The 15,440-nt window shown below is 37.7% G+C and overlaps 1 protein-coding gene across 1 annotated transcript in view; it reads right to left on the reverse strand.

The window, feature by feature from the left end:
* Positions 1–15,440, reverse strand: part of DCX (doublecortin) — a 202,850-nt gene that overhangs the window by 23,885 nt on the left and 163,525 nt on the right. Inside the window, exons 3-4 of the mRNA XM_053657478.1 lie at positions 11,449–11,551; positions 8,966–9,103 (exon numbers count right to left, since the gene is read on the reverse strand). Of these exons, the coding sequence (XP_053513453.1) occupies positions 8,966–9,103; positions 11,449–11,551 (241 nt within the window). The remainder of the gene's footprint in view (positions 1–8,965; positions 9,104–11,448; positions 11,552–15,440) is intronic.

The raw sequence follows: 15,440 nt of genomic DNA on the forward strand, positions 1-15,440 counted from the left end.
ACTAACTTCAGATGAAAAGACACACAGAGACTAGAGTAAAGGCATGGGGAAAAGATTTTTTCACAAAACAGGAATGAATAAAAACCCTGGGGTAACAGTACTTATACCAGACAAAATAGACTTTAAAACAAAGGCCATAACAAGAGATGAAGATGGGCCCAGCAATTCTACTTCTGGGCATTTATCCAAAGAAACTATAAATGCTAATTTGAATAAGATATACAACCATAAGTTCATTGCAGCATTATTTACAATAGCCAAGATATGTAAGCAACCTAAGTATCCATCAATATGTGAATGGATAAAGAAGAAATGGTGCATGTATAAGTGGAATATGACTTAGCCATAATAAAGAATGAAATTTTGCCATCCTCAATATGTATGAACAAAGAGAATATTGTGTCAAGTGAAATAAGTGAGATAAAGGAAACGCTGTATGATTTCACTTACATGTGGAGTCTTAAAAAAATGAATAAAAAACCAAAAACAAACTCATAGAAAAAGAGAACATTTTGATGGTTGCCAGATGGGAAGAAGTTGGGGGGATTGGTAAAAAGGGAAAAGGTTTAAGAAATACAAATTGGTAGCTATGAAATAGTCATGAGAATGTTAAGCACAGCATAGGGAATATAATCAATAATATTTTAATAAATATATATGGTGTCAGTTGAGTATTCACTTTGTCAGGTGGATCACTTCATAGGTTATGTAAGTGTCTTGTCACAGTGTTGTACTTCTGAAATATAATATTGTATGTCAACTGTATGTGAAGAAATATTAAATAAAAATACAACTTTCATTTAAGTCCCAGTTCTTCTAGGAATCCTCCCTTTAGCACTGGAGCCTCTAATGAGCTCTCTTTCCCATGAACTCTAATAGTTCCTGTATTTCTTATTTACTTGGCATTTATTTTTAACTTTTTTCTTATATTTTTAAATTTATTGAGTTTATTTTGAAAAGTTTTTATTATTGACACTATTACAACCCCCCACTTATCCACCAATTTGTTGATTTAATTTTTAAAATATTTTTTATTGTTCAATCACAGTTACTTGGCATTTAAGCAAACCATTGCCATGAACTCATATTTAGCACCACAGTGCAATAGCTAAATTGTGGACTGTGGAGCCAGATTTCCTGGGTCTGAATCCCAGTGTTACCGCTTACCAGCTGTGTGACATTGGGAAGGTCACTTAACTTTTGTAATCCCTAGGTTTTTTTAATCTCCAAAATGAGAATAATAGTACCTATCTCATAAGGTTGCTTAAATGTTAAATTGGTTAATACAAGTAAAGTGATTAGAAGAGTTGTTTGGCATATAATAAGAATGATATAGGTATTTGTAGATAATTTTTGTTAAATTTATATGTATACTGGTTCCCCAGATAAATTATAAGCTTCTTAGTGACGGTAAATTTTTCTTATCATTTCTTTTTTTGCAGCACGTAGCCTTACTTGGTATACCACCAAAACTTTGAAGATTCAATTGTATCTAAACAGAAATCCCAAGATGTGGCCGGTTGCTACAACAACAAAAACATTATATCCCATGTCCTGTAGCCCCCACTATACTGTTTCATCAAACCATTTAGTTAGCAGCTCTCCAATGACAATAAGGAAGTTGCCTTAGATATAAGGCAGTTCTTCCATTTAAGCTACACATAAGCTGTGATTTTAAAAAGAATCAAAATGGGGTAGAGGGATGGGAAGTTGCTCTCTTCACATAGCTTTGCCAAAGGCATTACTTCTCTTGGGGTGATAATAAGGGAGCTGATGAATCTATAACTGGGTGCTGTAAATGAAGGTTATGCCTAATTACCCATGGCTGTGTTCTGTGCATCACAAAAAGAATGACACATATACCATCCCATCTTTCTATCTTCCCACATCCTTTGCCTGGAGGTGGGGGAAGGTGTAAGAAAGCAGAGAAGCAAGAAACAGCCTACAGAGACCTTCTTCACCACTCTGGAACTTCCAATCCCTGCCTCAGGTAAACTGCAAGACTGCTTTCCAGGAAGTCAGGAGAGCTGGAATCCCAGCTTTCGGGTACTAAATAGTAGTTTGATTTTGGGAAGACCACGGATACTAAATCTCTTTATATTTTAGTTTCACAATCTAAAGAAATGCACAAATACTCTCTTCCAACCTAATTCATGTGCTACTATGAATGACAAATGAGGTGACAGATTTGGAAATATTTTGCAAAGTGCAGAGTGCTCAATTCATGTAAGAGATCATTGTTTTGTCCTTAGCTGGTGTGGCTCAGTGGACTGAGTGCCAGACTGCAAATCAAAAGGTCACCAGTTTGATTCCCAGTCTAGGGCACATGCCTGGGTTGTGGGCCATGCCCCCAGTAGGTGGTGTGGGAGAAGCAACCACACATTGATGTTTCTATAACTCTCTCTCTCCCTCCCTTCCCCTCTCTAAAGTAAATGAATAGAGTCTTTAAAAAAAGAGATTCTTATTTTGGACCTCTCTTAGATGGCAAAGGCATTGTGTTGTCTAATATAGTAGCCACTAGTCACATGTGGCTGTTGAACATTTGAAGTGTGGGTAGTTAGAATTGAGATGTGCTATGAGTGCTAAATACAACCAAATATCAAAGAATATAAAATATTTTATCCATTTCTTCCATTGTTTAGATGTTGAAATTTATATCATTTTGTACATATTGAGTAAATTAAAATATATTACCAAAACTAATTTCCCCTGTTTCTTCCTTGACCTTTTTTACAGTGGCTAATATAAAATGGAAAATTACCTACAAGGCTTGCATTTGTGGCTCATATTATGTTTTTATTGAACAGAACTGGTGGAAAGCAGTCTGTTCAGTGCAGAGGAGAAAGACTCCCAAACGCAATTCTCCCATGGAACTCTTCCAACCTCCCCCACTTCATCTGTGCTGTTTGTGTCCCTTAATATCCTCTTTCAAAGGCTATATATTTTAGCAGAGAAATAATTCTTTCTTGAGAGTTTGGGAATTGGAAAAATTTGACTTTTTTACAAGTCAAATTTTGACTTACAGGAGTAAGTGCCTGTTGGTTGGGGAAAGGAGGGTCGAGACCATTATGTTGCTACAAAAATGACTTACTGTTAAAGAATAGCAAACTGACTATCCCATTCCAATTCTCTCACCTTACCAAGGTAAGTAATTAGCTTCCTTGGAGACTCCTTGGAAGGAAGAAAGGAGGGAGGGAAGGAAGGAAGGAAGAAAGGAAGGAAGGAAGGAAGGAAGGAAGGAAGGAAGGAAGGAAGGAAGGAAGGAAGGAAGGAAGGGGAAGAAAAGGTTCCTTCCATGAAAAGCTACATTGTTCTTTTAATTCAATTTGATTGGGTCTAGTTGCATAAAGGGAAAAATTAACACATTAATGGCAGAAATGAAAATAGACACACTAAAAATGTCTTCCTTTAGTCCTGAAGGCAGGATCACCTTTCCTCATCAAAATGGCAAGTCCTGGGTTAGTCAAAATGTGCCTGACATTGTGCAAGTTTTTTTTTAAACATCCCATAGAAGAAAGCCTCCTGGGCTCAGATTTTCTCTGCTTACCACAGTCCCTTGGCTCACTTTAAATACAGACATGGCTAACAAGACTTGGAGTCTAAGAGTCCATCATCTCTGCCCAGGGAGAATGAACTCCTTATAGCAATATAATAGTAAACTCTTACTAAACACCAGTTTAGGACTTAAAAACAGACATTTTACTTGGGGAAAACTCAGTATTGGCAGAAGTAGAGATTTAAATAAAAGGGAATAAAGGGGAAGGATTTTGCTTTATTCATAGGCAGAACAGGAAAAAGACAACTTAAGGACTAAGGAATAAGGATTCAAATTATGATGCAAATTGCAGACCAAATAGCATCAATTTACTAAATCTCAAGTCAAACTGAACCCAGATATTAACTGGACCATGGATCAAACCAAATATATATATTTGAAAATCAATCAAACTTGTTCAAACCAGAACCAAAACTATATATTTTCTACTGAATTAGAACATCAAAACGTTCCTTTAACGGAACCCTAACTGATCCAATGTTTCATTTGGTTTGACTCCCTGTTAAAGAGGAACCTTTTTGGCTTTCCTTTGCCTTCAAATGAAGGTAGCTGAAATTCCCTGGAGGTAACTTATCTTCCACAACCTTTAGTTATTCAAGTTGAATGAAGGAATATGAATTCATCCCAAAGTCCCAGATCCAAGACAGACTAACACAGGATGGTAACAGGGTGGCACTACCACATCCTGGAAGAGAACAAATCACTTCCTCCCCATCTAATGTCAATGTTTTTTGGTTAAATGTATATTAATCTGCATATGTCCCTTACTCACAACTCAGAAATATCTCAATACTTTATGAAATAATTCTTTCTTCTTAATGTCTATAAGAGGAAATTATGCTAATGCAAAAGTATGTGCTGCCTATAGCTCATCCTTCAGATTCTCTGATTCTGATTTTGTGGAAGCTGTGGTACAACTCTATAAATTGAAAATAATTGATAACAATGGAGAATGATTTTTATAGACATGAATATTCTTTGTGTTCCAAAATAGAAACCCAGTCTTAAAGAAGGTTAAAATGTCCCTCTTCACAAAGCTGGGAATTAGCTGGACCTTCCTAAAGAGATGTCTCTCTCTCCTCTTCTATTTCCTATCCCTCTCCCCATCTCAGCTTAGAATGATCCTGAGAGAGGTAGGGGTGGCAAGGGGGGAAATGAGTATGTCAAATAGCATCCTTATCTAAAATACTGTTTTTCCTGAGATTACTTTTCCCCATGGAATGTTCACTGAATAAATTCTCTGAACTTGGCTCTAAAAGAACTACTATGGAATGGGCAAAGTTATGTCATGGATCCTTTTACTCTTTAGGCTGAAATCGTGTGGAGGCTCTAGACTATCATTTGAGATGAGCCCAAATGTTCTGGCAAGGAAACTGACTAGACTGGAGTTGTTTTACTTATGTTCATGAACTATATGATATGAAAATTTAATTTTTGCTGCTGAGAACACCAGTTTAGATATTTTGTACTTCTTTTTTAATTTATTTAGTTATTGTTCAAGTATAGTTTATTGCTTTTTACTCCCATCCCAGCCCACCCCCCAGCACTCCCCACCTCCCTCCCATTTCCACCCCCCTTAGTTGTTGTCCATGTGTCCTTTATACTAGTCCCTGTAAATACTTCCCCTTTTTCCCCTGAAATTCCCTCCCCTCTCCCCTCTGGTCGCTGTCCTCCTGTTCTTTATTTCAGCATCTTTGTTTTTATTTTGCTTGCTTGTTTGTTTCATTGTTTAGCTTCCTGTTAAAGGTGAGATCATATGGTATTTGTCTTTCAACACCTGGCTTATTTCACTCAGCATAATGCTTTCCAGTTCCATCCAAGCTGTTGCAAAGGGTAGGAGCTCCTTCCTTCTTTCTGCTGCATAGAATTTCATTGTGTATATGTACCATAATTTTTGATCCATTCATTTACTGATGGGCACCTAGGTTGCTTCCAGCTCTTGGCTATTGTAAATTGTGCTGCTATGAACATTGTGGTGCATAGGTTCTTTTGAATTGGTGTTTTAGGGTTCTTAGGATATAATCCCAGCAGTAGAATTGCTGGATCAAAAGGCAGGTCCATTTTTAGTTTTTTTAGAAAATTCCATACTGTTTTCCAATTGACAAAAGGGGCAGCAACGTAAAATGTACTAATAATAGCCTCTTCAACAAATGATGTTGGGAGAACTGGACAACTATGTGCAAAAAACTGAAACTTGAGCACCAACTTACACCATACACCAAAATAAATTCAAGGTGGATAAAAGACTTAAACATAAGCCGTGACACCATTAAAGTCCTAGAGGAGAACATTGGCAAGAAAATCTCAGATATTTCAGGCAGCAACTTTTTTACTGATATGTCCTCCAGAGCAAAGGACATAAAAGAAAGAATAAACAAATGGGATTTCATCAAAATTAAAAGCTTTTGCATGGCTAAGGAAAACAGTATTAAAATAAAAAGAGATCCAACTGTATGGGAAAACATATTTGCCAATGATACCTCAGACAAAGGTTTAATCTACAAAATATACAAAGAACTTAGACGACTCTACACTAAGAAGACAAGCAACCCAATTAAAAAGTGGGCAAAGGGCTTGAACAGACATTTCTCCAAGGAGGACATACAGAAGATCCAGGGACACATGAAAAGATGCTCAATATCACTAGCTATCAGAGAGATGCAAATTAAAACCACAATGAGATACCACTTTATACCCGTGAGAATGGCCATCATAAACAAAGCAACAAACAAGTGTTGGAGAGGTTGTGGAGAAGAGGGGACCCTAATCCATTGTTGGTGGGATTTCAGACTGGTACAACCACTGTGGAAAACAGTATGGAATTTTCTAGATTTTATGTTAGTAGGGATGGAATAGAGGTTGCTTGTAATTCTAAAATCTGCCAAGTAAAGTCCCCTTTTCCCCTCTTTAAATTTGCTACTCTTTTTATTTTGTATGTGTGACTATATCCTCATTCCTTCCCTTTATCAAGGAAGTTCTTGAAGGAGCAAGAAAATATCTTGCCTACTTAAGCTTCGGTTGAGATCTAGTATAACTCCTTTTAGTTTGACAAATATTCACTGAGTCCTTATGCATTCCTGCTCTATCCCTAATATCTTAGAAGCGGTGACATGCATATTTTGTAGAAGAGAAATTCTGTAGGTAGTATGTTGAAAATCAATGATTTGACATGTAAAAATTATTAATTACAGGTGGTTCTGTTCATGTGTGCTGGTAACCCAGTTGGATACAGTCTGCAAAGAGAATCCATTTACTTCATGCTGCTTCTTCCTCAGCATTTCTAACTCATGGGTTATGTGGTAGTTTAAAAATAGGTCCATAAGTTCTTTGATACTCCTCCCTGCAATAGGTGGAACATAATTCCCTTTTCCTTGAATGTAGTCTAGACCTAGCTACTGCTTCTAATGAATATCTTACAACAGAAGGGACAGTATGTGGCTTTGAAGACTAGATTATAAAAGGCACTACCTCTTCCTTGCTCACTGTTTTGAATCACTCAGTCTAGATGAAGATTCTGCAATAGCCTTCTTGGAAGTTGATCTTACAGTCCCACTTGAGCCTTCAGATGATTACAATCCCCTACCAACACCTTGACGGCAACTATAAGGGATATCCTGGACCAGACAGGACCACCCAGCAAAACCACAAAATAATTCCTGACACACAAAAACTGTGAGGTAATAAATGTATATTGCTCAACTCACTCAGACTTGGGACTATTTGTTTCATAGCAAGAGATAAGTATTATGGGTTAGAAATCCCAGAAATAGCCAGTGATATTTCTGAAAAAACATATTATCTAAGTGATTATTGCCAGACATTATGATCTTGACCAAGTGTTTAAAATAATTTTTTGCAAGACCCAGTTATAATCTGTACAAATTCATTGCAATTCAAGTGTTTTAATCTAGGTCTTTGTACTTTGAGCAATGTAAATTTGTTTAGATAGATTCATGTGCTATTCTGTACACTTAACCAAAATATCACCAAACACATGCATTTTTATTCCTTCAGCAAATGTGACCTAAATGCTTATTGGATCTCTAGCACCATGCTTGATGAACAGGTGCTTTTATGTATCTGTTTATTTATAAGCATTACTTGAGAATGTACTAGTACCCAAATACGAAAAGGAACTTGACCCCTAGCTCTTGAGAAGCCCAATATTTAGTTGGGGAGGTAGACAGATAAATACTTACTTTATGCATCTTGTGATATTGCAGAGAATATAACAACTATCTTTTTGAGGTATTTAAAGATGAATGGGAGTTTTCAAGCAAAAAAGAGTGCATGATTAGAGGGATAGCATTCTGGGTGCAGGGAAACAGTGTGTTCAAACACATGAAAGTATGAAATTACTGAACTGCCTCTTCACAGTTTAGTTCCTTCTGCCTGAGAATAAAGAGGTGGCTGGTGACATGAATGCTGCTGGCATTGTGAGGCCAGCATGACAAGATGTTTTTCTATTTGTGGGCATTTCAAAGCCAATAGGTGTGGCTCAAGTTGCCTCAAATTGAAAGAGAGAGAGGGTGCTTGTGCTCTCTGCCCAAAGACTCTCAAGCTAGAATTCTCATGGTGAACACTGAAACCTGGGAGGATAATTGTGTAAGTTCTTCTGGACCATATAATTTTCTTACCATAAACAATCCAAATTGTCTGTGCATGAGTCTACTAAGTTTCCAAACTTTGAGATTGGTCTTTTGCCTTTTAGATCACTGTTACTCAAAGTGTGGGTAAAAAACTTTATACCAGAACATAAACAAACATACTTCTGCCTACATCAGTAAAATCATGTTATGAAAAAAGAGTCAGCTAAAGTAAATAGTTTGCTCAGTGGCATGATTTACATTTGGCACAAGCTCCTAATCTCATCACAGTGAAAAATTGTTCACGGATTGGCAGTAATTCATAGACCACATTTTTCAGATCACTTTCTGTCCACCAGATACAATCCTATATGACAAATCTTTTTGTTTTCTTTCAGAACTTAGCCTGTTCTAGCTGTGATAATGATGCAATTTATCTTGCTTCTTTTTTAAAAATGTTATAAAGTTCAAAGTCAAATTTGAAGCTCAAGTGCATCAGCTATGTTGACACCGGTGGCATTTTTTAACTTCTTGTTTTTGTTTCTGATTTTTATTTCAAATTTATCTTTGACGATTATTTAATTACTATACTTTTGCTGGATGATGTCAAATAGGCCAGATTTCTGTTTTGTATCCACTTGGGTAGAATCAGGATTGCAGGTATGTCTCCATGACTCCAAACAAGTTTGACTATTTGGTGTCTGAATTCATAGAATTGATATCATGGAGATACAATGGTGTTCATGAGGGACTCATCCTCTGCATGCAGAAGGTACTGTCTTCTGTGAATGAAATTATCATACACAGTTAGGAGAACACTCACCATCTTGGTCGTTACCTGAGTCAGCTGGAGACTTGCTCCGGCGCATGGGGCCAGGGCTCTTGGCTAAACTCTTCTGAGGTGTTGGAGATGCCTTGGGGCCTGCTGTGGCTGGAGGGTTTCCTTTCATGACTCGGCATTCTGGTGCAAAAAGACAAGACAACTTAGAGAGACAGGGGAAAACTGAGACTGAGCATATGACCAATCTGTGGAAGTTGGAATAACCACCACAGGTCAAAGCACCTACAGGCTCAGGAACACAAGGTGGTCCTCATTTTTTTTTGCAAGAATGGTGGCTCTGGGGAGAGAGGCATGGGAGAAACTTTCAAAAGTCACTTGGCTTAACCAGGTGCTTACACCCATGGATTATGAAAACAAGGGAAGAAGTTGAAAAGCAAGTTGGATAGGTAATTAGTCAACTCGATCATTACTGGAAAGACCAGTCATGTCTCAGAATAGCACCTGTTGACATGAGTAATTAATATCTTTGGGGAAAAGATTGATAGCTTAGAGGTAGCAGCCACACAGATGAAATATTCACTAGTATTTTATTTTATTAAGTTTTTTATCTTTAGAAGGGAAGGGAAGGAGAGAAATATCAATGTATGTTTGCTTTTGGTGCATCCCCTGCTGGGAACTGGTCCCTGCTGGGAACTGGCCTGCAACCCAGCCATGTGCCCTGACAGGGAATCGAACCACAATCTTCTGATTCACTAGTATTTTAAAGGAGTGGAAGGGAGATACCATTTATTGTTTATTACATGTTGTGTATCGTACTAGGCATATTTGGGATGTTATGTTATTTTATAAATAAGCACAACTACCATCACTACTATCTCGCATTTATAGAGTTATTTTTAGTTTAAATGCACATGTTTTCATAATCCCCTATGCCGATTTAATGAATAAATGCAAGCAGTGACTCAACCACTTGTAACTTATAGAAAACTCATGAGTGTGTAAGGGAGTCTGCCAAATGTTCTTGCTACTTGCCCCAACCCCAGTCTGACACGTTTGGAGCTGAGCACCTTTTCATTCAGGTCACTCAGCACCCCTACTATGGCTATTTGGGGCACTGGTTGTGCTAATGTATTAGAAGTATCATACTCACTGTGCTGATAAGAATACAAAGAGCTCAAGCCTCTGGCTTAGGGACACAAAGCCAAAAAGAAGAATAAGAATGAGAATAAGAGTAAGAATAAGAATAAGAATAAGAATAAGAATAAGAATAAGAATAAGAATAAGAATAAGAATAAGAATAAGAATAAGAATAAAATAATAAGAATAATAATAAGAAGAAGGAGATGGAGGAGGAGGAGGAGAGGGAGAGGAAGAGGAAGAGGAAGAGAAAGAAGAAGGACTAGCAGTCAAGTCTCCTGAGTTCAAGTCTAGTGCTCTTTCCACTCTATTTTATAGTTTTTCCAACTTTGTGCTGCTCATAGTAGAACCAAACAGCTTGGTAGGGGTTCATTTATTTTTGATACTTCATTGTGACCTTTTATTTAAAGATGTATTAAAATATCATTTACCCAGAAAGATTAGGAGATCTTTTCTGGTAATCTGAGATTTTAAGGAAACTGAGTTGAGCAGAAAGCTCATTTTTGTTTATTTTACTTCTTGTTTCAACTGATGAACTTTAGTTATCACTGTCCAGAGCTACAGATACAGAAGGTATAGAAAGTTGGACACAGCCTGGAATTTGTTTAGCTATTTTATGGTTATTTGTCTCTTCTAGAGGAAGCACAGAAGAAATGTCACCTCTCTCAGGGTACTTGTCATTTCAGTTGTTTGTAGAGTCTGTATTAGTACAACTCAGTTTGTCTCTCTAACACTTTATTCCTCATAAATGGGAAATATATTTTGAATGTGTCTTTCCAGCATAATCATATCCTAAACCTTATTTTGTGTGACCTAATTGATCATTAATTTACATCTGGTTCTTGGACTCAGCAAAGGGCGATGAGCAGATGTTTCACCTCCTTCCTGAGATTAACAATCCTCTGGACTCTTTAGTCAAAAAGCAAGAAGTATAGGGCAGCAAACCAGAAGGTGGTAAAAGGAGAAATATTTTATAGGATGAAAACTCTGGGGAAATCTTTTAAATAGAATCATCAACACAGGCCAAATAGCTAGAGGGTATTGACTGGAAAAAATGCATACATAAACTATCCAAGTTGATTTCAAATGTTCCTTCCTGTGGTCTGATTGTACCCATGAGCCCATGTGACACAATATGTGGTTTAAGAAATATGGCCACTGTTGGGATTGAGAGTGAAATTATTGAGTTTGAAGGGTGGTCATCTGGAACATCCAATCAACCTTTCAATTAATGACTCAGGTATTCAAATATATGAGAGAAAGACTAACAATATTTGCCCTTGAGTGACCATGAATGGATGTGCTCCAGGCCATATGAAACCATGAATATCCTAAGGGATGCAAGGAAGGAGAACAATGGAGCAGTAAAATCTAGTGGCTGTGCTTACCATTTTCATCCAGAGAAAAGTCATCCTGAGCATAACGAAATTTTTCAGGACCGCAGGCAATAAATACATCATCATCACCAAAGAAATCATGGAGACAAGTTACCTGTGGAGAAAGTAGAATCATTGAACTGGTATCTAATGATTTTGTGACAAGGAACTCAATACCTTGTTGGCAGAGGGGGGTGGAAATCACATCTGAGCCATTATAGCTAGACCTCAGGGATCTCCGAAAATACTAGGCTCATAGTCTGTACCACAGCTGCTGTGGGTAAAGATAACTGAATGCCATTGTCTTTCTGTGTTTCATGTGTTGTAGTCTTGTATCAAGAGTAACTTTGAAATATGTCCAAATGAAATGCCCCCCTCTGAATAAAAGTGAACAACCAGATGGCTTTACAAATGTTCCCTTTCCTTAGAGCCTCAGAGACAGAGTACTCCCATCCCAACTATGGGGCCAGGAGTCTAGGCTATGGCAGATGAGAAAGATCTTTTGCAGCATGTTGTGGATAGACTCTGTAACTGACCAAGAAGTATAAATTTCTCTCTTCATCTTCATTAGCTTTAAAAGAAGGATAACAATTCTATTTATTTATTTATTTATTTTTAGAGAGGGGGAAGGGAGGGAGAAAGAAAGGTAGAGAAACATCAGTGTGTGGTTGCCTCTCATGTGCCCCCCCCCCCCGCACACACAATGGGGACTTGGCCTGTAACCTAGGCATGTGCTCTGACTTGGAATCAAACTGGTGATTTTTTGGTTTGCATGCTGGAATTGAATCCACTGAGCCACACTAACCAGGGCAAGAAGGACACTGATTCTTAACTGCTTTGGACGCTCCCCCCAAATTGAACTTCTGCTAAAAATGGAACCAGAATCTGGTCAAGGCCCAGAATACTATTCCTCCCCAAAGAACAAGTAGGGGAAAACTGTCCTGACTACTACTTAAAACCTAATAAAGAGCAATGGATCCCCACAGACTTGAGAGTCTGCCAGTAAAGTCATAGTCTCAGAATTCTTCCCACCCTCTAGTGCCCTATGCATTGTTGCTTGTACACAATAGAGAGATGGTCTTACACCCATTTTCTACACAAAGAAACAAGGATCCCTGTGAAAGTATGCTTTATTTTGCAATCACCCCAATTCTCAGCTTTCCTAATTACACCTGATAATTAATTCAGCACACTAAGGAAAACCCAGGAGAAATCATGGAGTCAAAAAATACTGTTATCCAAAACTTAGCTTGAAAGTGTTAAAAGCTTCTAATTGTTCTAAGCTACCCAATCAAGCTTCGAATCAGCAATGAATTTCCAGAGGCACAGTGCTCACAAACTATCAACACTTTCCTGGGTGCACAGAGAAATATGTAATATTTGGAAAATGTTTATATTAATAATATTATCACCCAACCTGGGTCTATTCAATTCCTGTTCCCCTAGCCAATATGATTGCAAGCCTTACACAACGCAAGAGAGGACTAATGATTACTCTCATTTTCTCAGCCTCCAATCATCCAAGAGATGCCAAGACAAGGGAAGGAGACTTGAGGAACTGCCAGGGTCATTCCTATTAAACTTCCCATCCCTGGGTTTGGAGCTCATCAAATAAGCCAACATCCTTCTTCAGCCCACTTGTCCCTAACTCATTCACTCATCCCATGATCATGTAATGTCAATCAGAGCTACCATTAACTGAATGTTTATTCTGTGACAGGCACTCTGCTAAATACTTCCAAATCTATCATCTCATTTTACTCTTACAATAAACCCTAGAAATTAGTATTATTATTTTCACTATTTTACAGATGAGAAAACTAGGGCCCAGAGACAATAAGTAAATTATTCAGGTGGCAAGTGATGAAGCATAGCAAATGTGATCTATTAAACTCCAAAGTCTGTGCTTTTGGCCACCCAATAATACAAAGCACTTATGTATATTTCAGACATTGGGGAGACAATCAGACTCAGGTCATGACTTCACAGAACCTCACAATCTGATGGAGTGAGACACATTGAAACAGAGGACTTCAATGATTGCTAAGATGCCAGGATATGCAGGTGCTGTGGATTTACTTAGTAGTGCATCTAAGTGAACCGGTCACTTACTGGCATTGTTAATTCAATAAGTATCCTGCATACTGTCCTGGAAGCAGATCCAATGACAGAAGCTACATGACTTTGAACCCTGCTGCAGATTCCTACTGACATATTGGACCTTGTCTCAGTAAAATCTGGAGCTTCTAACTTTAATGCATTGTGTATCTCTGAATTGTTTACTCCCTGCCACCTCCTTGACCCTAAAAAGGTTGACCCTGATCCTAACTGGCTGCCTTTAGTTTTGATCATGACTGTGGTAAACCTTACCCTTGGGTGGCCCTCCACTTGTAGTTTCTAGAATTTAGCACTTTGTTTTAAGACTTGCCCATATTTTTCTGAGTACTCACCTAGTCCTTCCCATTAGAGCACAGGCTTCCTGAATGTAAATGCCAAGTTTATCCCTCCTGCTGCATCTACCCATGGTTCTTGGTAGAGGGCTTATCATATAGTAAAAATGTAGCCAGAGCTGTTTTTGCCTCAACGAAATGTAAAAACCAAAACAAAATAAACAAAAAACAGTGAAACTTTGTCTGCCATATATAACGGCAGACAAGTAGAAACCAGAAAGAAGGAATCAGTTGTGGTAGACAATAGAAATCAGCCTTCAAAGGTTTGGAATGATAACAAATACACAAATTTAGGAATAAGAAAGGAACAATGACTGTGATGTCAGAAATTAATGTTTGCATAACTATGACAACTAGTTTCAAAATTTAGATGAAATGCATTATTTAAAAAAACCCTAAATAATGAAATTAGCTACAAGAGATATAGAAAGCTTGAAGCAACTAACTACTAGCCATAATAAGAATTTAGTAAATACTTCAAACAGCAATGCTTCACCAAAAGCCACCAGAGCATTCATTTTGGAGGTATTTGTGGAAATTGCTCCCCAAGAAGAAAACCCAAAAGTTCAAAAGCAGCCATCTCAGTGTCATACCATGATATCCTATTGTAGGTCAGCAAAGCCTTCACATATTGCTCTGGGGGTTGTTGTCACAATGACCTATCTCCTCCAACCCCAAGCCTATTTGCTCCCAGCAAGGCTTTGGGAAAATCTTTGGATAACCCCTCTTTTGAGGAGATTAAAAAAACATTCTGACAAATTCACAATGGTGAGACTGGCTTCAAACATCCACTTTGCAATCTAGCTATTTAGCATCAGGTTTCTTGTGTGATCCCACCCCACATTTTACTGGCTCCCAAATTTTGATGAATTCACATTGTCCATGTGGATATCCAAGTTTCCCAAATGATTTAGATACTAAAACACAATATCCCCCTTCCACTTTGTTACAGAGCTAGGAAAGGAGGAAGCTCTCCATCTTAAACATGAAGAATTTAAATACAGAGTCAAAGTGGCTCAATAATACACAGGTAGCTCATGCAGAGTTGAGACTAGCACTCAAGTGCCCTGATTCAACTGAGGACAAAAATTAAATTTTCTGATAGAATATGCCTCCTAAAGCCCTGACTTGAAATGCTTGTATATAGCCTAGGTAGAAGACTCCCCACTTGTCCTAATCGATGCCTGATACACATTAGGCCATATTACTGGATTGAAAAAAAAGAAAGCATCTTTACAGATCACATTTTTAATCTATGAAAAAAAGAACTCCTATTCATTACTCTACCTGGCAACTGAATATGCTATATGGGAGGACAAGGAGAAAGAGAATAAGAAGAAATAGGAAAAGAAAGAGAAAGAAAGAAGGAAGGACAAGAATGGTGTGTAAGAAATAATTCCCAAATGAAATTCACACTTACACACATTTTTTAAATTCCATGGAAGTAATGCAATGCAAAGTATACCTGAGTTTATATCGCAAATATATAATTTCTAAATTAGATTTTTGAGATAAAATGCTTGTGATGAAGAGGCAACACAAGTGCTAAAAATA

This window comes from Artibeus jamaicensis, unplaced genomic scaffold (assembly GCF_021234435.1).
Source record: "Artibeus jamaicensis isolate MK-2021 breed Jamaican fruit bat unplaced genomic scaffold, CSHL_Jam_final scaffold_461, whole genome shotgun sequence".
Lineage (NCBI taxonomy): Eukaryota > Metazoa > Chordata > Mammalia > Chiroptera > Phyllostomidae > Artibeus > Artibeus jamaicensis.